The sequence below is a fragment of the Tenrec ecaudatus genome, chromosome 2, assembly GCF_050624435.1.
Source record: "Tenrec ecaudatus isolate mTenEca1 chromosome 2, mTenEca1.hap1, whole genome shotgun sequence".
Lineage (NCBI taxonomy): Eukaryota > Metazoa > Chordata > Mammalia > Afrosoricida > Tenrecidae > Tenrec > Tenrec ecaudatus.
Window position 1 is genome coordinate 209,283,147 of NC_134531.1, and position 25,313 is coordinate 209,308,459.

Here is a 25,313-nt window from a genome sequence, read left to right on the forward strand (position 1 = left end):
AGAAAGAATGGCTTGGTTATTTACTTTCAAAAAGCAACTTATGAACCTTGTTTGGCTCACAAGGGTCCAATCCACAACCAATCCTGGGGGTGGTTAGGACAGGGCAATGTTTTTGTCCTGTTGTGCATGAGATTGCCATGATCGGGGTCAGTTCAACAGCAGCTAACGACAACAATATACACTGGGGTGTGATGCCAAACAGCAAAGAAATGACACAAATAAATGAAACGGTATTCACTGTGTCTACTGAACAAGACAGCTGGAAAAGGAATTCCTAATGCATCGTTGGACCCAAGTTTTTATGCTAAGCAGAGAACTGACAGTTAAAATTTAAACTGAGACCAGCCGGATTTGTTTCAGTTTCACTGGCATTGTTCATGATTAATAAATTATACTATCAGTATTCAAATCACTGTAACGGGGTAATTCGTCACCCAACCTCACAGGAGTATACGGATCTCTAACTGTTCAGCTGAAATCTCTGTGCACTTCAGATACACTCTTCAGTATTTACAAACGTTAAGTTCTTTTAGATTTGTGCAAATTGCAATGGAGGGGTAACAAGTCTACCTAAAATGGAGGCATTTAGGCAGGCTGGAGGTTAAGAAACTTTTGATTATGGACAAACGTTTACCCATTAAAAAGTTTAAGTAGCTCCAAAATAGGATGAAAATAATTCAGCAACATCTTCAAGTTCTAATCTATTGGACTTTCTCAATCTTCTCAAGTTTACACAAGAATAGTTCCTAAATTACCTAAACGATGAAGGCCAGTTGTTGTTGAGTCAGCTCCAAGTCAGGATGGGGGAGGGGTGTGTGTGTGTGTGTGTGTGTGTGTGTGTGTGTGTGTGTGTGTGTGTAATTGTGCTCCACAGGGTTTTCCCTGGCTGTTTGGGGGATTTTTTTTCCTTCCAAGGCACCTCTGAATGAACTCCCACATCAAACCTTCTTGTAAGCTGTCAAGAATTAACTGTTTGCACCAGCCAGGCGATACTAATGAAAAATGAAGTATTCAACTTATGTCAGAACTGACTTGGAACACAGCCTTTAGAACAGAACCCCATCATAAACTGGGGACTCTGTGTATTTCTCAGAAAGGTCTAATACAGGCTTCCCTTTCACTAACGCAAAATGTTCTAAATTCTATGAAAGAAATCTGAAAACAAATATGAAGTCTATTTTCATTTTTAAAATGAACAAAATACAGACATAAGAGTTCTGTGGACACATAAATATTCAAGATTTGAGGCAACAATGTTTCAAAAATGGCTGAAACAGACTTGAAAGAAAGCCCTGCTATACTAACCTGAAAACTAAGTGTACAAAATAAAAAGCATATAGAGTTAACTGGTCTCTGGATGGATTTCTTAAGCAACTTTCCTACTACCTTTGTCTAGATGGGTCCCATTAGCTTCTCCCTCTGAAACATGGAGCTGAACGTGGGGAACAAGGCACAGGTGGTTTGCAGTGAAAGCTGGACAACAGCACTGGCAAAAGCTTTAGCTCTAAATCAAAAGGTCATTTCCAGTGGGGACTGAAGGGAGCCTTTCTGACAGTTCAAAAAAGATCTCTGCTTTTAAAGGACCATCTTAGATTTCAAGTTTACTTTCTCTGAACATTGACTGAAGCTACTTTCTTTTCTGAACTCCGGAGAATAAAAAGTTGCTATATCATCAGTGCAGACACTTGCTCATTCTGCTTGAAAAACAGAGAGGAAATCTTCACCATTATACAGTGTTCTAATAAATCTGTAGGGAGAGGTAACTGCGTCCCTTAATTGTCAGTCAGAGGTGTGTGGGTGGACTTGAAACATAGTATTTCACACCAACTACCAGAGTAACAAATTCTACCCATTCAGCATGACTGGATCCAATACAACTATAGAACTTCCTCTTCAGAAATGTATTTACACAATGCCTACCGAAAAACATTATAATTAAGATGCAAACCAAGGGTTCTGTGAGATAATGAGATAGGTGGATGCACTGTCAGCAGTAAATTTGAACCCAGCGTTACCACGCACGTGGCATTTTTAGAGCGTCCCATGATCTGGAAGGCTTTTTAATTGGGGCTCTGAGTAGGGCTCCACTGTTCCCAGGATTCAGAAAGCACTCTGAAATAGCAGCACCTCTGACCATCTCTACAGACAGCTGTCCTTGACCTCTTGGACCGAAGGGGCAGGCTCTCAGGTAAGACACCCAGCTGACAAACTTCCTCAGGGAGAAATGCCCAGCTATTGCTGAACTGTTCAAGTTCCCCAAATTTAGATGAAACAGTTCATTCCCTAAGAAAGTCCACCATCTAATGATGTAGCAACCAACTCAAAACCTTAAATATATTAACATCTCAGGGATATGACAAGAAAAAGCATTTAAAAGAAGAAAATGCATATAGCTTACGGTCACTGATCAGAGAATGTAGAGAGTGCTCCTAAAGCCAGGAGCCCTGACTTTGCTATCGAAAACATGCTTCCTTTAAGGCCAGAAGCCCGTTTGCAAAACTAAATTTTGTAAGTTTATGGCCATACAGAGCAGTGTTGAAGGCCAAAAATCCTTACCTTGAAATACCTCTCTGCAAGTCATCAACATGCCGGTTCACATTTCAACACGTCCCACAAGCTGAGTGCTTGAAGAGGTATTGCATTCTAAAGTGATGTTTGTAAAACTTCGAGGAAAAAGTTCTCTTGGGTGTGTATGTGCAAGAGGGCTTCAAAGAGTTGGTGGAAAACTAAATTGAAAGCTAATGTGCAGGGAATCAAAGCTCAAATCATCAAAGAGGCAACTGGGTGGTCAAGAATTCGGATAAGCAAGTTGGAGGGTTTTCGATGAGAGCAGCTCTCCTAACCATAGGTTTTCTCGCCTGCAAAATGGGGTTTTCTCAGCTGGAAAACTGCCGCGCTGACGGCTCAATTAGATAACACATCCCAGGCTCCGCAATAAGCCCCCAATCAGGAAGAGATGCCCTTCTCAAAGTACAGTTTGCCAAGCAGACAGCATGGGCCGGCTGTATTTAACACTTTATTGAAATACAAGTGTATGATTTCCAGTAGAATAAATACATGCAAAATGCCTGCAACTCTGAAGGCCATGGGGACCTTCCCAGGGAGAACACAGGGGCGAGGAGGAGGGACGAGCCCTACTGAAGGAAACAAAATGTAAACCGGCCCCCTTCGGTCACCCGGAGCCCTGCTGGGCCCCACGGGGCTCGCCCTCGGTACTGGCTGCACGGGAGCGTCCACGGAGGAACATGAGCGAATGTCACCCTCTCGGTGGCAAACTGAACCGAAACATCCACAGGGGCCTAGGTCAGAGTTCACCCGGGGCGGGGTCAGAGGTCACGCGGGGTCAGGGCAGGTACTGTGCGCTCGGTGTTAAGACTGCACTTAAAACGTCCCAACGACCGTACCTACTGGGGGGCCGGAGGTCGCCCCAGTAAGGTCGGAGGTCGGCACCCCAGCCACCGCCCTGGCCACACCTCCAGGAAGCGGCTCCGCCAGAGCGCGCGCACCGCACCGGCTGCTGGGGGCCCGAAGGAAGGGATCTGGGACGAGGGTCCCGGGCTCCTGGCGCAACGGCCACCTCCCGCTCCTCCGCCGGACCGACACTCACAGGTGACGATGGGCTTGTTCTCCATGGTGTAGATCACCGGCGGCAGCGGCTCCTCAGGAGCGTCCATGGGCGTCCGGCGTCACCGGCCCGGCCCCCCGCGCCCCATGGGCAACCCCGAGGCCGCGCCAGGCCCAGCTCGAGCCTGAGCGGCGCCGCCGGCCGCGACAGCGACGCGCGCGGGGCCCGCGAGGCAGCTCTGAGCCGGCCGCGCCGCCGCTGCCGCCCCGCCGCCGGCCGCGTCCACTTCCGGTTCGGCGCCAGAGCATTACCACTTCCGGGGAGCTCAAGCCTTAAAGGGGAGGGGTCTGGCGCCGCGGTGACCTCCGACCAAAAAAAAAATACTGGAGGGCGTTCTCCGGGCCGGGACTGAAAAGCGGCTGGGCAAAGTCCAAAGCAGCCTGGGAGAGGCGCCTGGGAGAGGCGCCTGGGATCAGGGGGGTAGGGGCCGCGGTGCCGCAGTCAGAAGAGTTGGCACACAAAGCAGTTGTTCGTCTTAATTGTTGTAAATATAATATGTTTCTAAGTGTTACATAATATAAATATACTAAAACGTGTTAGATTTACATCTATCTATAAAACATTTTCCAAGTCAACATTTTTCAAGTGTATGTGTATAATTTAGTAATAGCTCCTATAATGTCGCTGAGTCGGTTTGTTGTTTTTTTTTAATTAATCATGTGCAACCACTATGAATGGACCCTGAGGAATGGCTGGAGCAGGGGGTGGGGGTGGGGAGGAAGAGAGCGCTGACTTCGGAGGGGCTCTGTCCGAAGTGCTGACAACGAAATGCCTATAAAATGCCTGCAGCGTGTTTCATTAGGAGTTTATAATTTTTTACTTAAAAAATATTCCTGTAGTTATTCATAAGAGCAAAATATTTATTTTCTTAAGCACAGTGTCCACGTGTCATCATACTTGTACCTACCAGGGTAAACTCAGCCAAACCAGTTACTTTCCAGTGGATCCCAACTCATGCTGAGCCTACAGACTTTCCAAGGTTGGCAATCTGGTTTGGAAAGCCAAGTGCCACGTCTCTCTCCCTGGGGCATGCCCTCTTTAGTTAGCCAGGAAGCACTTTAACCTCTGCCCACCAGTGACAAGGCTGCTCTGAGGAACGTAGGGTCGGAGGTGTGGACCCCACACCTACAAGCTGTGGTCTTTCTTGCTGCTAATCGTCACTGATTTTGTCAAGTTTTCTGTTCCTTTAGCTACACAATTGTGGTTAGTGGTGTTCATGAACCTAGCAACAATGTTTAGGATGATTAGTAGTAGTAGTAATTAAAGAAAACCCACTCCTATCCAGTCGAGTCTATCTCATAGAAACCCCGTAGGAAAGAGTAGAAGCCACCCCACCCCACCCGCCAGGGTTTCCAAGGCTGTATCTTTATGGAGGGTGCCCTGATGGTGCCATGGTTTGAATGCTCGGCTATTAACCGGAGGGCCGCACTTTGAACCCACCAGACCCTCCGCAGGAGAGAAGCCTCGTGGCAGTCAGCTTCAAGGATTTAGACACCCGGTGGCAGCAGTTCTGAACCTGTGGGTTGCAAACCCTTTGGGAGTCAAACGACCCTTTCACAGGGGTCCCGATTCATAACAGTAGCAAAATGACAGTGAGGAAGTAGCAACAAAAATAATTTTATGATTGGGGGGGGGTGGTCACCACCACATGAGGAACTGTATGAAAGGGTGGCGGCATGAGGAAGGTTGAGAACCACTGCCCTATGGGCTTATGAATGGGAAAGAACTTAATCAGGGTGGATGATGTTGGCTTGGGCATCTCTCAGGAGCTAGACTGCCACATCTTTCTCCCCTGGAGCAGCTCAAGGGTTTGAACCACTGATCACTGGGTTATCATCTGAGCACTTAACCACTGTGCCACCAACCCAAACCAATTCCTTGGCAGCCTAGTCCATTCCCTCTGATAGCAGCTCTATAGGACAGAGCAGAGCTGTTTCTAAGCTTTTACCAAAGTTACATCTTCCTCTTATGGAATGGATGATGGATTCAAACTGCCTTTAGCAGCTGGATGTTTTAGCATGCACCCCCAGGTTCCTAGTGTGCCACCAAATGAAAAGCCACTCTCATCAAATCCATCCATCTTCTTCTCAACACGATAGACCGGTCCCGTGGGGGTTCCAAGACCAGACCCTTATGGAAGTAGACTACTGGATCTCCCCCCTCCCGCCCCCGGGCAGCGAGTGTGGTTGAACTACTAACCTTGTAGTTAGTTAACAGCGCAGTGCTTAACCTACTGTACTGCCAGAGCTCCTTAATTAAAGGAACCGTTTCAAAGGCTTCCACTTAGCGACTAACAATGCTGTAAGTATGTTGTATTTCAATGTAGAAAGATTCTATGTAACAATTTTGTTGTCCTTTCTTTTGTTATGTGGGTGTTTTACCCCCAAAACCTTTTTATTGGCAATTAATACAGATATCCTATCGTTCCATAGTTCAGTCACATCAAGCAGTATTGTATAATTGCTACCACAATCTCTTTCAAAACATTCGCTTTCTTCTTGAGCTCCCTGATATCAGCTGCCCTTTACCACCCAACTTGGGGTGTTATTGGTATGGCCTGACTCGTAGTGACCCTGTGTACATCAGAATGAAACGCTGCCTGGTCCTGCCCCATCTTCACAATTGTTGTTGCAGCCCTGTGACAATTTCTCTGACCCTCTGTTTCACCAAGCATGCTGTCTTTCTCCAGGGACTTGGTCCCTTCTGAGAACATGTCTAAAGTACATAAGATGAAGTCTGGCCATCTCTCTGTCAATCAGGTCACAGCCTGAACCTTCCTTGTGGACATGGCCTTCTCATGAGGATTCTGGGGTCTCTCTCTCTCTCTCTCTCTCTCTCTCTCTCTCTTTCTGTTTCACATTCCTGATGACAAGCCACTTGGAGCCAGAGCCCTGGGGATGCTTCTACCACCACTAGATCCACAAGATTTTCCACCCACAGGCCTGTGGTCTTCCTGCACTTGGCATCATTGCATGCATTTCATGAGTCTAAATAGGATTTTATAAACTAGGATCAGACCTATGGGTTAATATTGGACTTATAGACTTGATATGGACTGGGCTGGGATGTTTTCTAAATATACAATTATTCTTTGATAGAAAACTCTCTCTTACACACACATGAGTGTCTCTGACTCTGTTTCTCTAGCCAACCTGGACTAACACACTGGGAATGACATAGCAAGAGGAGTGATGTTGCATTCACTGTCAGAAAGGATATCTCGTGATCTACCTTGAAGTACAATGCTAACTGTGATAGGATAATGTCTATCCAAAATCAAATTCACTGCCATCAAGTCGACGCGAACTCAAAGAAACCCTATAGGACAGGATAGAGCTGCTGTTCATGAGAGTGCAAAGTCCCATCTTTCTCCCACTTTCTACCTGCATACAAGGAAATCCAATCAATACAACTATTATTCAACTATATGTACCAACCACTAAAGCTACTGATGGAGAAATTGTGTTTTCGATCTACACTTGATCAAACAGGCAATCAAGATGCATTGATAATTATTGGTGATTGGAACACCAAAGTTGGAAACAAAGAGGAAGGAACAATAATTGGAAACTATGGTCTTGTGATCAACATGTAGCTGAAGTCACATGCAAGGCCAATAACTTTTTGCAACTACACTCGTGGACTTCTCCAGATGGAAGCCACAGAATTCAAATTGTCTACATCTGTGACAAGAGGTGATGGGGAAACTCAAGGTCATTGTGTTCCCGGAAACACAATGAAGTATTCTGGAATTCCCATTCTTCCCAAGGCTATCCGTAGTTTGTTATGATCCACACAGTAGAATGTCTTGGCACAGCCAATAAAATACAAGTAAACTTCTTTGTAGTATTCTTTGCTTTCAGCCAAGATCCATCTGGCATCAGCAATGATATCCTTTGTTCCGTATCTTCTTCTGAATCCAGCCTGAACCTCTGGCAGCTCCCTGTCAGTGTTCTATTGCAACCATTGTGGGATGATCCTCAGCAAAATTTTATTTGCATGTAATATTAATGATTTCATTCTATAATCTGAGCATTCTATTGGGTCACCTTTCATTGGAATGGGCACAAATATGGATCTCTTCCAGTCAGTTGGCCACATGGTTAACTCCCACATTTCCTGGCAATGACCATCGAGTGCTTCCAGCGCTTCCTCGGCTTATTCAAACATTTCAGTATTGCAACTTGAGGCTTGAGCTTTTTCTTTAGTTATTTCAGTTTAAGATATGTTGAGCTCCTCCCCCCAACTACCATGATCCGAATTCTACCTTGCAGGACTGGATACGGCAGAGGTTGTACACTGGTGCATATGGGGGCTGGAGGCACAGGGAATCCAGGGTGGATGATACCTTCAGGACCAAGGGTGTGAGGGGCGATGCTGGGAGAGTGGAGGGTGAGTGGGTTGGAAAGGGGGAACTGATTACAAGGATCCACATGTGACCTCCTCCCTGGGAGATGGATGGCAGAGAAGTAGGGGAAGGGAGACTCCGGATAGGACAAGATATGACAAAATAACAATGTATAAATTACCAAGGGCACATGAGGGAGTGGGGAGCTGGGAGGGAGGGGAAAAAAAGAGGACCTGATGCAAAGGGCTTAAGTGGAGAGCAAATGCTTTGAGAATGATTGGGGCAGGGAATGTGTGGATGTGCTTTATACAATTGATGTATGTATATGTATGGATTGTGATAAGAGTTGTATGAGCCCCTGATAAAATGTAAAAAAAGAAAAGGAAAAGAAAATGATTAGGGCAAAGAATGTACAGATGTGCTTTATACAATTGATGTATTTATATGTATGGATTGCGATAAGAGTTGTATGAGCCCCTAATAAAATGTTTTTTAAAAAAAAGATATGTTGAGCATGCATGAATGAGGAGAGCGTGTGATGGAGACCCAATGCCCATCTGTAGACAACTGGACACCCTTTGCAGAGAGGAAGTGGGGGGGGGAGATGAGTCACTCAGGGTGCAGTGTAGCATTGATGAAACTCACAACCTTCCTCTAGTTCTTAAATGCCTCCCCCCCACCCCACTATCACGATCCCAATTCTACCTTGCAAACCTGGTTAAACCAGAGGATGCACAGCAGTGCAGATGGGAACTGGAAACACAGGGAATCCAAGACAGATGAACTCCTCAGGACCAGTGGTGAGATTGCCCATACCGGGAGGGAAGAGGAAAGGGGGGATAGAAAAAGGGAACCGATTACAAGGATCTACATATAACCTCCTCCATGGGGGATGGACAGCAGAAGGGTGGGTGAAGGGAGACGCTGGGCAGTATAAGATATGATAAAATAATAATTTATAAATTATCAAGGGTTCATAAGGGAGGGGGGCACGGGCAGGGAAGGGGGGGAAATAAAACTGAGCTGATTCCAGGATCCCAAGTGGAGAGCAAGAATTTTGCGAATGACGAGGGCAACGAATGTATGTGCACCTTACACAATTGATCTATGTGTGGATTGTGATAAGAGTTGTATGAGTCCCTAATAAAATGATTATTTAAAAAGATATACTGAGCGTGTTCTTCCTTTCTGGTTTTCTAACTCTAGATAGTCTTCAGGCATTTCACTATAATACTGTTATAATACTGTACTGAGACGTGCAACTCAAACCTACATATGAGCAATTGATCATCTGTTCCCTGGCCTAGTGTTATCTGCTGATATAGAGATTTCCAATCATCTCTTGTCACAGATGTAGTCAACTCGTTTCTGTGGATTCCTTCTGGAGAAATCCATGTGTATAAGTCACCTTTGGTGTGTTGTAAAAAGGCATTTGCTATGAACAAATCATTGGTCTTGCAAAATTCTATCTTGTGATCTCCAGCTTCATTTCTGTCATCAAGACCATATTTCCCAACTACTGTTCCTTCCTCTTTGTTTCCAACGTAGGCATTCCAATCACAAATAATTATCAATGTATCTCGATTGCATGTTTGAGCAAGTGTAGATCAAAGACACAGGTAGGATTCTTCAATTTCTGCATCAGTAGCTTTAGTGGTTGGTACATATATTTGAATAATAGTTGTATTGATCGGATTTCCTTGCATGAGGATAGACATTATCCTATCACAGACAGCAGTGTACTTCAAGGTTGATACTTTTTTACAGTGAAGGCAACACCATTCCTGTTGCTTCTGTCAGTCCTGGCAGAGTAAACCATGCAATTTTCTGATTCAAAAATGCCAATCCTAGTCCAGTTCAGCTCACTAATGCCTATGATTATCACACTTTATGCATTCCATTTTATTTTGATGACTCCCGTGTTCCTAGATTCATACTTCACATACTACAAGTTCCAAGTCTTCCATTTTTGCAGTTGTTTCTCCTCATTTGGAGTCCTGCCCATCAGCAAATGATGATCCTGAAGCTTTACTCCCACAGGCTTTGCTCCATTCGCGCCATGGTTGGTAACGTTCCCTTTGTCATGCACATCAGGCCTTCGGTGTCTGACGATGTCACAGTGCTATGCGTACGGTTTTCAGGGGCCAGTTCCTCTGCAGTGGACAGCCTGTTCCTTCTTTGTAGTCTGTGCTTCGTCTGGAAGCTCCGCTCAATCCTGTTCACTTTGGGTGTGCCTGCTGGCATTTGAAACACCAGTGATACAGCGTCCAGCATTATAGCAACACGCAAGCCAGCACAGTATGACAAACTGATAGGCAAATGGTGGAGTTTGTCGGTGAAGATGTAGTAATCTCCCATGGCAAAATTGAACACCATGGAATCATCTCCGTCATGGGATCTACTATAAACAATCCATTGTAAGAAGATTGGGATGGAACGTGTGGTAGTTATATAATTGTCCATCTGAGAGGATTATGAGTGAAGGGGTGGAGTCTAGTGTGTCAATCGGATCATAGCCAATGAGGCTTCTGTGTAGGCATGGCCTCCTGAGAATTCTGGGAAATCCAGTACTTCCTCCTTGGAGGCGTTAGGCCTCTCTCTGTCTCTCTCTGCCATGCCCTGGGAGACACTGCAGAAGACAAGCCACATGGACACAACCAGACCTCGGAAGCCAGACAAGCCACAGAGAGGCCCCTGACTACACTGAGATGCTTAAAACGCCACTGGACCCAAAGAATTTCTACCCACTGGCTTGTGATCATCCTGCATTTGCCTTCATTGCATGTGTTTCATGCGTCTGTAGGAGGACTTTATAGATTGGTATCGGACAGATGGGCTAATATGGGACTTATGGGCCTGATCTGGACTGGGCTGGGATATTTTCTCCATGTTCAATTGCTCTTGTATATAAATCTATTTCTTATACACATGTGTGTTTATGAATTTGTTTCTCTAGTCTACCCAGACTAACACACATGCAATGCCCTTACTCTGATCACAGGCCTGATCCAATCAATTGAAACAAAGCTACCTGGACAGTGTGGCTTGCTTCTAATACAAGTAGACGCTGTAGAAAAGCTTGAGGAGTACTTGTGGCATAGGGGCCCTTGGGCTGCTAACTGCATGGTCTGCAGCTTAAAACCACCAGCCAAGGGAGAGACATAAACAGTTACAGTCTTGGAAACTCACAGGGACAGTTCAACGCTGTCCTATAGCGTCACTATGAGTCAGCATGGACTCGATGGCAGTGAGTTTGGGTTGGGAGAGAAGCTTGCTTACTTGTTGGGTCTGGAATGTTCATCTGGTTGTCTTCTGAACTCTGGTTGTTTGGACCTAAGCCAATGACCTGCCATATTGCCTGCTCATACTAGGAGTCATCGGGGGCCTTGCTATCTGACCTGCCAACCTTGGATTCATTCACCTTTCTGGCCACAAGGCTGTCATCTTCCTGCTCCTCAGCTCTGTAGCTACACAAGTCATAATATAATGTGGCTTTCTCACCCCAATATTTACCCAAGAGAAATGTGGGTAAACACGTGTTTACAAACACGTGTCCATACAAAGTATTGTACATATATATTTATAGTAGCCTTATAATAGTAAAAAGGAGATGTGTCCAACAAAGTGTGAATGTAGAATTCGGTTTTTATTGTTTTTCTTTACATGCTATGTTCATAAGTTGGTATATTTCTCAGCAGTAAGAAGGAATAAACTATAGGACACATTTTTAAAAGCCAGACACAAAGAATACATAGGATGTCCAGTTTATATGAAATTCTAGAACCGGTAACACTAAACTATGGAACAGAAACTACATGGATGACCGCCAGGGTGGAGTGGGTCTGTGGGGTCTGGGAGGAGAGCACAGGAAAACCCTCTGTCTTCATTGGAGAGGTGCGGAGGGGGAGGGGGTAACAAGAGAGATGGCATTTGTCAAAACTCATGCAATTATACTCTGGCTATGCTTCATTTTATGTAATTATACCCCAATAACATTAATTTTTAAAAACAAGGGGGGGGGGAAGCCTATAAACTCAAAGTGCTAAGTGGAAAAGATTGAAATGACAAAATCTGTGGGCTGGAGAGCCAGTGCTGTGGGAAGAGACTCTGGAGTCTGTTTGTTTGTTTTTTCCAGGAGTATTGCTGCCCATCCCAGTGGATGCTGGGATTAATTCCAGGTGCCACCGAGGAGCCGAAACACTGACTCTCCAAGCTGGGCTGTAGAAGGTGCTTCCTCCCTGGTCACCTCTCACGGAGTCAGGAGAGCGAGCAGTCCTCTAGAACTTGACCAGCACATTCCAGGGCCCCTGACTCAGGCTAAAGCAACGACTAAAACCAACCAACAAGCAAAAACTCGCTGTCATCAAGTCAATTACAACTCATAGACGTCCTATAGGACACCATAGAACCAACTGTGCCGATGGTTCTGGGGCTGTAAATCTTGACAGGAACAGGAAGCCTTATCTTTCCCCACAGAATGGCTGCTGTGTTTGAACTGCTGACCATGTGGTTAACAGTCCAACGCATCAACCGCTATACTACCAGAGCAAAACCAAAGCCAGCCAGCAAAACAAACTCACTGCCATCAAGTCAATGCTGACTATAGGACAGGGTAGACCTGCGCCTGTGAGTTTCCGAGACTGTAACTGTTAACCTGAGAGGAGCAGCTGGTGGTTTTGAACTGCTGACTGACTTTGTGGATGGCAGCCCAATGCATAATCACTACACCACCAGGCTCCTTCGGGTCACCCCTTAGGAATAAAAAAAAACAACCAAAACCAACAGTTGTCAATTTTCTGAGCTGACCTCTCTTCCTTGAACTGAATTGGCCTAGCAGGCTCCCTTGGAAGTCACTGTTTGATTGGATGTTAGTTGTTCTGAAGATTCCCTACGGAGACTAAGACAGATGTGCTACTGAGAGAACTTGTCTGTACCCATCCACTGATGGTAGACACATGTTTAAACATACTTGGAATAAACCGGTACACGTATGAACAGAAACCCTCTAGCAATGCTTTTTTATTTACCCTCATACACATGCATATACATATTGATGCACAGGTGTATATGCACTTATGTGGGTTAATATGTATGCAAATAAAGGTGTGTTGATGTGGATGCACATACTCCCTCTACACATATGCAGATACAGCTATAGCCATGCACCGCACATATGCACTGTGCAACGGGCACTGCCGTGGAGCTTGGCTCCAAGCACGGAGGCCATGCGGTGTGCACTCAGAGTTGGGCCGCCCATGGCCGTGGCTGTCTTAGGCCAGGTGCCCTGGAAGCAGCCTAGGTGAGTGATGTATTGAGGGAACGCTTCAGGAAAAAGCTATAGAGAAGCAGAACATGCCCTAGCCAAGCTGTACCTTGTGGGGGATGGGGGGAGTGGAGGGTGGAGGGTGGAGGGATGTAGGGTAGCCTCAGTCTGAGCCCAGGGGGAGCTCTAGAGCTGGCATTTTACTACCAAGAAGTGAGGGAGCTGGACTACTACTCCCCGCCCCCATCCTCCCACCCCTTCACCATCAGGCAGGGCTTGACAGCTGTCCTCCCAGAAGTCCCCAGGTGAGGCAGAGACGGTGTGCGCTATGGGCTGAGAGATGGGACGCTAAGCCTAGAAAAGGGTAGGACACCCATAGCACCAGCCGCACCTTTGCGTTGTGTTCCTGCAGAATGGAGCTAGACTGGATCCATGGACGGCCACAGATCCGCGGAGATAATGAATGGGGACGCGCATATCCAACTGCCGGGTGAGAACAGCTGGGAATGCCATTTTGACGACAAATGCAGCCACCTTGGCGTTTCTGTGTGCTAAAGAGATTGCAAAAACCTCCACGGGGCATAAATATCCGGCTGAGCACTTTTGGAGCCTGCCCAAATCTCCTTGCGGGTGCGGACTTACTCAGTGAAACCCAAGGCTCTATAAATAGAATGGCAATGCTGAGAGCAAGTCAACAGTGGCGGGAGCGCCAACGCTGTTCTCCGCAGTCACCGGTACAGAACGAACCAGAGGGACAGAGCGTCAGGGAAAGAGAGGACCTCAAGCTCTGGGCCTGAAGACAGACATCGGGGATGATGACGATTGGCTGTCTTTCTGCCCTAGGCACGTCTTGTAAGGTAGGCTAGCATAGGGCTGGGACGTCCATTAACATATGCCTATTGGGCTGAGCTACGGGAACAAAGGAGTGACACACTGCACATGCTCAGAGGTTCAGGTGTCCCGCCTGGTACGCATGGGTGAGTGCTGCACCTGGATTGGCCCACCTGGGCCAGGTGAATGCAACTCAGCCAATAGGGTCGACCAGGGGTCATCCACCACGCCTCCCGTGGAATCCTTGAAAAGGCAGGAGCCAGGAGTCAACCCCTTGACTTTGTGAGCAGCTTCCAGGCAGGCTGCATGTTCGGGAGGAGCACTGCAAGTGCCTGTGTAAACCTGAACTTCTAATGCTCATAAAACTCACTTGGATCACAAACCAGGCTTTGGCGTGAATTCTTTCTCGCAGGGAGCCAAAGACCAAGGATCTTTAGGGTATATCCCCAGAGAGATCTAACAGTCTTAACAAGGGTCCACAAAGTAGGTGACTTCAAAGAACAGGAATTTATTCGTCCTCTCATAGACCCTGCGTGGCACGAACTGTTCATGGGCTGAGCTGACCTTGGAAGAAACGCCTGGCTATTTACCTCCCCCCCACTCCCTGCCCCCTTAAAAAAATCATCCACTGAAACCCAATGGAGCATAGCTCTATTCTGATAGAAATGGAGTTGCCTGAATGCGTGCTCATGCATGGTCTCTGCCACGCTCAGAGTCAGCCCACCTGTTAATGAAGATGTGCACCTGTTAATGAAGATGGAGGGGCCCAACCTAGTCTCAGTCTCAGGAGATGGCCCATGGGTCCAGTCACTAGGGGGAAATCTCAAATCACCTTTGAAGTGGAAGTCGAGTGGGAAAGGCCAGGGGAGGGAGAGCTGGCTCATGCTATGGGTTGAATTGTGCTCCCTAAAAAGATTACGTTGCAGTTCTAACCCTGATTTGTGAAGGTCATTTGTCAGGGGGGGGGGGGATCTAGGAGTTTTCCTTGCAGATGTGTTTAGGTAAATTAACAAATTGATACTGGAGTAGGGTGCGTCCTAGCCCTTAATCCATCCGAGTAGTGATTTATAAAACAGAATACACAAAGCACCAGGGTCGCACCCAGGGATGAGACCACAAATGAGGAACTGCCCATAAGCCAAGGAATGGCCGGGACTGCCGTGGCTGGGACAATGGAGGATGTTCCCCTAGGGCTGAGAGAATTAGGTGTGGCCCTGCTGACAGCCTGATTTGGATTCGCCGCCTTCAGTTCTGTTCTTTGGAACCCTGGTAGTGTAGTCGTTCCCCTCTGGACATGGTTGGCAGTTTGAAACCACCAGCAGCTCCGTGGGAGAAAGGCTGGGCTTTCTACTCCTGTCACAGTGACAGTCTCAGAACCCACAGAGAGTTGCTGAGAGTCCCCATTGACTCAGTGGCAGTGAGAATTCTGTTCTTCACAGCCACTCACTTGGGTGCAGGTGAGGTCGGAGTTCCTGAGGGCCTTGGGGATGGCCAAGAGAGAGTGGGCGGGGGTCTGCCTTGGGGTAGACTTTTTCAGACCAAAGCCAACCTGGTGGGGGTGGCAAGGAGCTGAGCCCTAGATACTAGATGGTGTGGTGGTTGGGGAGGAAGCAGGAGACAGGGCAGGGGCTCTCCAGCTAGAAGTGGCTGTGGATGGAGCAGATGTCAGAGGGACTGTGTGGGTAGGAGCTCACTCAGGGTCTATGGGGCACTCACCCATGGTATGGTGACTGTAGGGTATGCAGGCTTGGCCACTCCAGTGCCCATTTGTGTGTGGCTTCCAGAGGAGCTGGTCTGCAGGGACCCTCTGCCTGGCATGGAAGGCTGCCTAGACTACTGGATTCCAGAGGACACAGAACTGACAGCACCAGAGGACACTGGAAGTAGGGGTGGCCCCAATGGGACAGACCTACAGAAAGAGAGAGCAGTGCTTGGGTCACCTAGCCTCTCCTGGCCAGTCGCTCCTCTGGCTGGTGCCCCTGAACACGCATGCCTTTTTATCTGCTCACCATGTGCCTATGTCCCCAGGATCAGGACAATCTCTGGCAGCTGGCCAAGAAGTGACAACAGGATCACATTATTATTCAGGCACAGCCCTATTCCAGTCATCTCTGGCTCTGTGCAGTGTGAGAAATCTTGCCACAGCTGCCAAGAGCCAGGACAGGACCAGGCCATGGTCTACCTGGTGGGCAGCTCTTCCCAGGGTGTCCTATCTGCCTGCTCAGGTGTTCCTGACCACCCGGGGAGTGTGTGGCTCCTCAGAGGCAGCCCACGTGGCATCTGTCTCACGGGGCAACAAATCTGCTGAAAAAAGTCTCCTTGTTGATGCTTAGACCTGGGAAGTCCAAGCTGCCTTCCCCACAGCTTAAAGAGTCTGCCATTGGCAAACCAGCCCACAACCACAATCCATGCCACCCCACGAATTCATGCCAGAGGGTTCCCCAGCTACCAAGGCAAGCACACAGTTTTCACCAGGTAAAACCTGAAACTGTTCACTGACTGCAGATTAGTAAATAAGCACAAGTCAGCCGTGCTTACCTCCCTCCTTCCCTGTCAGGGACTATCCATTTGAAGAGAGGCTTCCACCTGGAGGAAGGCTGGGGGTTGGGGGGGAGAAATAGAGGTACCAGTCACACCTTGAAGCAAAATCTTTGATGTGTTGTGTGTTAGTCTGGGTAAATAGAGAGAAACGAATCCACAGACACTCATATGTATATATATGAGAGAGTTTTATATAAAGAGTAAGTGTACATTAAGAAAGCATCCCAACCCAGTGCTCCCCAAGTTCACAAGTCCAATATTAGCCCGTATGTTCGACACCATCTACAAAATACTCCTCAGTATCACAAAACACTCGCAATGACGCCGACTGCAGGAGGAAAGCCAAGTCAGTGAACGTTTAAGCATCTCAGCGCTGGCAGGGATCTGCACAGGGCTGCTCCAGCATCCAGGGCTACATCAGGCTAGGTCCATGCAGCTTCTCCTCAGGAATGTCTTGCAGGAAGTGAGCCTTACCAGCTGAAGCAGGGAACTGGCTAAGGCAGCTGCACCCTGGTTCGATGATCAGAGAGCAAGAGACCTGAGAACTAGAAAGGCGAGGCTCACCAAGTCATTTATCCCTCTGTCTTTCAATTAACCCTGCATGTGTTTATCAGCCAGGTGGGCACAATAAACCTTAAATATCTCATGATGGGTGGCGGCTGGGGAGGGATGAAATTGTTTAGTACAGATTAGTAAGCAAGCACAAGTAAGTGTGTGCTGACCTTGCTTATTGGTAATGCCTTTTGCCATGTCAGGGTGTCCCCTATTGTCCTGCCTGCCTTGCTGTTCTGTTGACAAACCCCCAGGGTCTGCTCCAAGCCAAGTGTCTCTTTCCTAGGGCTGCCATTTCAACATCTCAAACAACGGGTGGCTTTAGAACAAAAATGTACGGCCCCCCAGTTCTGGAGGCCGGAGTCCAAATCCCCAGTGCTGGCAGGGTCAAGTTCTCTGTGTGTCTGTTCTAGGGAAATTCCTTCCGTGTCTTCTGCAGCTCCTGGCTTGTGGGAAGGGATGGAGATCCATCTGTCTGGCTCAAGTGACCCTCTCTCCATGTATGTACTCCTCCTGAGAAGATGTCCTTCAGAAGGGAGTAGACCAGGCTCGATCCTCCCCCCGTGTGATTTCAATAATAACCTCTTCAAGCAAGCCGTCAAGGTCAGGGGTTAGGCATTTTATAGGTATGGGGGTAGGACCGCAACCTATTTGAGGGGACACAATTCAGCCCCCGATGCCAAGGGAATGCTATTTCTTTGGTCAGTACTCATCAAAACAAAACCCAAATAATCACCACAGGGACCTGTCTTAGGTACCGGGGCTGCCGGAAGAGAAATACTGCATAAGTGAATGCCTGGAAAAAGCACGTGTTTTTGTTTTGTTTTGTTTTTGTCTCACAGGTCATGAGGCCAGAAGGCCAAGTGGCTCTTAGGGGCAGTCTTTCCTTATCGACTTCAGCTCCTGGTGGCACTGCTGTTCTCAGGTCACATTGGTGGGTTCCAGCTCACAGCACCCCTCCGTACAGCAGGATGACTCACTGCCAGCTCTTGCGCCATCCTCACAATCACTGCTGTTTGGGCCCCTTGTCTTAGCCATTATAAAAAATCCATCTGGTCCTCTTTTTTTGCTAGCCCAATACCAGCCCAGAGATTAGTCCCTCTTAATAGTAGATCCAAGTATGTGAGATGAAGTCTCCATCCTTGCTTCCAAGGAGCATTCTTGCTATACTTCTTCCAAGATGGATTTGACCACTCTTCTGCCGAGACAGTTAAAGTTTATTGTGCCAACCTGACATATAAACACATGCAGGGTTAATTGAAGAGCAGAGAGATAAATGACTTGGTGAGCCTCGCCTTTCTAGTTCACCGGTCTCTTGCTTTCTAATGATCGGACCAGGGTGCAGCTGCCTTAGCCAGTTCCCTGCTTCAGCTTGCAAGGCTCACTTTCTGTAAGACATCTCTGAGGAGAAGCCACATGGACCTACCCCGATGCAGCCCTGGGTGCTGGAGCAGCTGTGTAGAGACCCCTGCCAGTGCTGAGATGCTTACACATTCACTGATTCGGCTTTCCTCCTGCAGTCAGCATCATTGTGTCTGTTTTGTGAGATAGAGGAGGACTTTGTGAATTGGAGTCGGACATATGGGCTAATGTTGGACTTGTGGGCTTGGGCAGCACTGGGTTGGGATTTTTTTTATGTGCACTTACCCTTTATATAAAACTCTCTTATATACATAAGGGGTTCTGTGCATTTGTTTCTCTAATGTACGCAGACTGACACATCTGGCATTTCACGATGTGTCCGATATTCTTTACCAGCACCGTAGTTCACAGGCATCAGTGCTCCTCCAGCCTGCCGCAATCACTCTCAGGCTCTCATGTGGCTTGGAACAGGTGCACCTGAGTCTCAAAGCAGCATCTTTGCTTTTCACTACTGTAGCCAAGTCCGTAGCAGGTTCCACCAATGCAATCCGTCATTGGATGTATTGACTGCGGCCTCCATGGGCATTGATTGTGGACCCAAGTAAAACGAAACCCTTGACAATGCCAATCTTGTCTCCATTTATCATCATGAACGCTGCAGCTTATTGGTCCAGTTAAGATGATTCCTGTTTCATGTATGTTGAGGTGTTACCCATATTGAAGACTGCAGCTGTCAGCAATCCTTGGTGTTCCTGGCGTATTGATGCGTCTGTCTCCATTATCTGCGCCCTGAGTGCAGATGTGTGTCTTTGTATCTAATTTGAGTGTGTGTGTCTTTGTACCTGAGTGTGTCTTTGTATCCAATTTTCTCTTTTGAGAACTCAGAAGTGACTTAGGTTTGGGGGCCACTTTACTCTAGGATGACCTCATTAACATAGCAAAGGAACTTTATTTATTTCCAAGCTGGATCACATCCGCAGAAACAGGAGCCCAGACTTCAATATCTCGGGGGACTCAGTACTTTGGGGGATACCATTCAATCCACAATGAATACGAGTCACTCTCGCTCATAAAGTGTAGGCACAGTGTCTTGGATGCACTGCCTAGTTGCTACACAGAAGTGGTTTGGGTTTTGTTGTGGTTGTTTTTTGGGTTGGTGGGCAGGGAGCTGCCGCCCCCACTCCTACCCCATTATTCACTCCCTTCCTGGTCCTGTCCCGCTCTCAGGCAGTAAGTGCTCACCTCTGCTTTTCTCCAAAGAGGCGACTTATATTTTATATGGGAATTTGGAAAATGGGTCCTTTCAGCACTAACATTGGTTCAGCAATTCCTTTTCATAATGATGAAAATGATGCGATCCCAATTTATCGATGTCCTTTTTTCCCCCCTCGCCAGATCTGTTTCTCATGAGACAGCATTTTGTTTTGTTTTTTAAGTTGCTGGAACGTGAACCCAAATGGTCTTTCCTGGTAGCCCGTTATATCATCTCCAGGCCGCAGAGAGCCTATTAAATTATGTATTGGGTCAGTGCATCTTCTGAATCTATAGAGAGGGACAGCAGGGCTTGGGCTGCCCTGCTGCCCAGTTCTCTCCACAAAGGCCAGGACAGCTGCAGGGGGAGCCAGCCACTTGGAGAGCCCTAAGGTTGTGTGAGCGCAAAAAGGTCCCTCCGTGGAAAACTCATTCTCCTTACTTTTATCCTTCCATGTTATTAAGCAATGCAGGTCCAAGCTGAAAGAGGACCTCGTATTTGGGGCTCCCAGCCTACGGAAGCAGGAACTTTATTCAATGCCACATTGTTGTTGGTCACCACTGATTGGCGCCAACTTGTGGTGACTGTCTGTATAGCAGAAGGAGACTCCCAGCGGCTGCTGTTTCAGGTTGATCCCCATATAGACTCTCAGCGCTTCCTTCAGCCCGTGTCCCACGTCAGATAAGACGTGGTCCAGTGGAGTGAGGGGTGCTTTCCTGCAGACAGAAAATCCTAACGGCTGGAGACTAGCTACCCATCACACAACGCTGGAATTTCATGTAGTTGCTTTTCAACACCAATGAAAGCCCCACACCTCGGGTTCACAATTGTAGGGACGCACTGACTGGCCAGGAGCGCCTGCATGGCGCCAACGGTTAGTACGTTTGGCTGCTAACCCAAAGGCTCAGGGTTCGAGTCTGTACCAAGGTGCGCAGAAGAAAGGCTTGGTTATCTACTTCTGAAATATCAGCCACTGAAAACCCTACAGACACAAACTACTCTTGACACAGAGAGGGTCTCCTCGGGCCACAACATGCTTTACAGTAAGAGTTCTTTTTTCTTTAAGCTAAAGACAGAGGAAGCTCCCCCCCACCCCCACCCCCCCAAAAAAACATAATGAAGATCCCACCACTCATAAGACAGGTGTGAAGGAACCATTTCCAGCCCAGCAACAGGGACCTGCAACTCCGTGTTGACCACACACACTGTCACAAAGAAAACCTGAACGCCTTTCACGCTGTGGGAAGAAGACGGTGGTTGCTGACGATGATGCAAAAACACCAGAAATTGACTGGAAAGTTCACGTCCCAAGTGGCCACTATGCTTAAAGCCCGAAAACATTCTATTAGAGACCTCTTGGGTCAAGAGGAAAATAACAAAATCCCACCACAAAATTCTCAAAATGTAAAGAAATGGAAAACATTCTACGTTAGGACCTACGAGCATTGTTCAGTGGAAAACTCATAGACTTAAATGCACAGATGTAATTTAAATGTGTCCATTTTTAAAGGGAAGCCTTGGAAAGGAGGAACCATTGACTCAATAAGCTCTCTCCCTACCATCAAGACAATCCCATCTCTCAGCGATGGAGCAAAGGCAGAGTAGAACTGCCCCGCCCCCTCCCCCTCCCCCTGCCGCCGGTTTCTGGAAGTAGAAGCCTCAAATGTCTCCCTGGCAGTAGCTGCTGCTTTTGACTCCTGAACTTGTAGTTAGCAGCTCAGAGCATAACCCACCCCTGTTACCAGGGCTCCCTCAATAGATTTGCAAACAAAACGCAAAAGTAAATGATAGAAAGCCAGAAGGAAGGTTGCTGAAAGCATGCCCAGGCAAAGACTAAAGCAAAGCGGACCCGTGGTCCTTCGAGGGACTACGCTGGAGACCCAGTGTGGGAATCACGCCAGATCTGACCCCACCACACTGAGGCAAAACACTAAGGGCGTGCAACAGAACAGCAAGGGGAGCAGAGCAATGAAGTCCCCAGGGAATACCAAAAATAGACTTTGGGGCCAGGATGTGGCACCCATCAAACTCCTAAAGGTCAACAAACAGACCTTGAACTATTTACAGGCGCTTCTTTTTCCGTTGGTTTCCATTGTTTTGTTTTCTTTTGTTGCTTGCTTTGCTCTGTCTTGTTTTTTCATGCATATTATTATCTCTTCAGGTCTATCTAGATAAGATGGGATAAACAACCTGGAGGAGAAACAATGGGAGGGGGGAGGAGGAAAGGAAGTGGGTGTTAACAAACCCAGGGACAAGGGAACAAGTGATCCAAAATCGGTGATGAGGAGTGTGTAGGAGGCCTGGTAGGGCTTGATCAAGGGCAACGTAACCCAGAGGAATTACTGAAACTCAAATGAAGGCTGAGCATGATAGTGGGACAAGAGGAAAGTAAAAGGAAATAGAGGAAAGATCTAGGAGGCAAAGGGCATTTATAAAGGTCTAAATACAGGCATGTACATATGTAAATATATTTATGTATGATGATGGGAATAGATCTATGCACATATATTTATAGGTTTAGTATTAAGGTAGCAGAAGGACATTGGGCCTCTACTCAAGTACTCCCTCAATGCAAGAACACTTTGTTCTATTAAACTGACATTCTATAATGCTCACCTTTCTGACAAGATCGCTGAAGACAAAAAAGGTACATAAGCAAATGTGGTGAAGAAAGCTGATGGTGCCCGGTTATCAAAAGATATAGCGTCTGGGGTCTTAAAGGTTTGAAGATAAACAAGCGGCCATCTAGCTCAGAAGCAACAAAGCCCACATGGAAGAAGCACACCAGCCTGTGTGATCATGAGGTGTCAATGGGATCTGGTATCAGGCATTAAAGAACAAAAAATCATATCATTGTGAATGAGGGGGAGTGTGGAGTGGAGACCCAAAGCCTATCTGTAGGCAACTGGACATCCCCTTACAGAAGGATTGTGGGGAGAAGATGAGGCAGCCAGGGTGCAGTATAGTAACAATGAAACATACAACTTTCCTCTAGTTCCTTAATGCTTCTGTTAGGTAGCTTAGCCTAGGGATTGGGAAGTCCATTGACGCATGCCCAGGAGAGCCAGCATAGGACAAAGCTGGATTTTCCCACCCGTTACACCTGGAGCAGCCCACCTGGGCCAGGTGATTGCAATTCAGCCAATGGGAGCAACCTGGGGGTCGTTCACCATGCCTCCCCCGGGAATCTTTGAAAAGGCAGGAACCAGGAGGGAGAGGGGCTTGTCTTGGCTTGTCTGGTCATCTTCGTGGGAGGAAACTTGGGAGAGAGATCCTTGAGTGACCCTGAGCAGTCTCTGCCAGGCCGCATGGTCAAAAGGAATCCTATGGGTGCCATGTAAAACCTGAAGCTTCTTTTAACTCTCATTAAATACACTTGGATCATGAGCCTGGCTTCGGCGTGAAATCTTTCTCCTGCGGAGCCAAGGACCGAGGTTGGAATTTAGCCTGGAGAGAGAGACCTTAAATTTCCTGCCCCCCACTATCATGATCCCAATTCTACCTTACAAATCCGGCTAGACCAGAGGATGTACACTGGTCCAGATCAGAGCTGGAAACACAGGGAATCCAGGACAGATAAACCCTCAGGACCGATAATGAGAGTAGGGATACCAGGAGGGGAAGGGGAAGGTGGGGGAGAGAGGGGCAACTGATCACAAGGATCTACATATAACCGCCTCCCTGGGGGATGAACAATGGAAAAGTGGGTGAAGGGAGACATCGGACAGTGTAAGATATGACAAAATAATAATAATTTATAAATTATCAAGGGGGAGGAAAATGGGAGAATGCAGGAAACAGAAAGATTTCTCCCAAGTTGTCTCCCCCAAATGTATCCCAAACTTAGCCTCTTGCTACACGTGGCAAATGACTATACACGCCGTCAACAGAAGTAGGTCAGGGGTTATTCTCTGTAAGGATTATCAGCCTTCCAGAGCAAGCAGACACCACTGTTTATCCCACAACAAGTAAGGCCCACTCTCTTCTGATAAGGAGAGTAGCTGTCTGTTTCCTTGTAGGAGACCCCAGAGAGGTCAAACCTACCCAAGGGTGACCAAGGTTAGGCCGCCATCATGAATCCAGGGTCTGCCCATCTTGTCACATGTATACCCCTAGTCCCTCCCCTTCCTATCATGTGCACACCCCTAGCTCATCCTCTTCCTGTTACACCTATGCCCATTGTATATCCCTCTCCTATTGCTTGTTTGCCTACTGCACTGCCCCTTCCTGTGACGTGTGGTTACCTGCAAACACGCCCCCCACAGTAGATATAACTCTTGGTTAGCAATAAACGGGGTCCTCGAGCCTCCTGCCAGGTCTCCAGCCAGCTGCCGGGTCTCCGCCCCACCTCATCTCGGCCTACACTCTGTGGGGCCCTGGTTGGTAAGATCATGGCCATACAGGAGGTGAGCATGCTACCATGAAACATGTCCAATTTCTTTATTTGACTCTCTTCTATATTTCATTCTCTCTATGATTTTATTATAACCTTTATTTGTATCTTAATTATTCAATTGTTCATATTGACCCTGCGATTAGTTGTGAGAGGCTGGCCCTTTCCCCACAGGGGAAAGTTCAAATCCACAGACAAAAGGATGACAAGAACTAAAAAAATTTTTTTTTTAATTTAAGTGATTATACCACACTAGCGAATGTATACAATAGAATAGAACTGCTCTGGGTGTTATAGACTGTAAATCTTTTTTTTAAAAAATCACTTTCTTGGGGGCTCCTACAACTCTTATCATAATCCATACATACATCCTTTGTGTCAAGCACATCTGTACATTTGTTGCCATCATCATTTTCAAAACATTTTCTTTTTATTTGGACCCTTGGTATCAACTCATTTTTTCCCCTCTCTTGATGTCTCCCTTCACCCACTTTTTTGTTATCTGTTTCCCTAGGAGGAGGTTATATATAAACCTTTGTGATTGGTTCCACCCTTTCCCCCCCCCCACCCCAATTTCCCCTTACTCTCCTGGTATCGCTACTCTTATTATTGGTCCTGAGGGGGCTTATCTGTCTTTGATTCCCTGTGTTTCCAGCTCTTATCTGTACCAATGTACATCCTCTGGCCTAGCCAATTTGTAAGGTATAATTGGGATCATGATAGTGGGAGGGTGGGGGAAGGAAGCATTATAGAACTAGAGAAAAGTTGTATGTTTCATCGGTGCTATACTACACCCTGACTGGCTTTAGACTCTAATTTTTTTTTTCTTTTTAAGAACAATTACTATTTTATTTCCTTTCCGGTTTGTTTTTCTTCAGTTTCTAATCTTTACATAGGCTTTGGAGTGGGGGGAGGGGCAGCACCTGCAGGTCTAATCCGGGTGGGAGGCTTCGGTCCTGCCAGGCTTCACATGACCGGTTCCCGATCACCTTGTTGTGAATGGCCCAACTCACACGATCATGTAGCTTCACGTACGGCTTGGAAAGCACAAAAACGTCAAAGGCACTTGCTTCGGAAAGGTCTCAGACAGCCTCGGCCTCCTTATTAAGAGCTTCTCGATGGCTTTGTCTTTGGGCACGCAGCGGG

General features: G+C 47.2%; 1 protein-coding gene across 1 annotated transcript in view; it reads right to left on the reverse strand.

Moving 5' to 3' along the window:
* TRAPPC10 (trafficking protein particle complex subunit 10) overlaps window positions 1-3,841 on the reverse strand; it is an 88,947-nt gene extending 85,106 nt beyond the window's left edge. The window contains exon 1 of the mRNA XM_075542230.1: window positions 3,608-3,841. Coding sequence (XP_075398345.1) covers window positions 3,608-3,674 — 67 coding nt within the window. The 5' untranslated portion in view covers window positions 3,675-3,841. The remainder of the gene's footprint in view (window positions 1-3,607) is intronic.
* Between the last annotated feature and the right edge of the window lie 21,472 nt (window positions 3,842-25,313).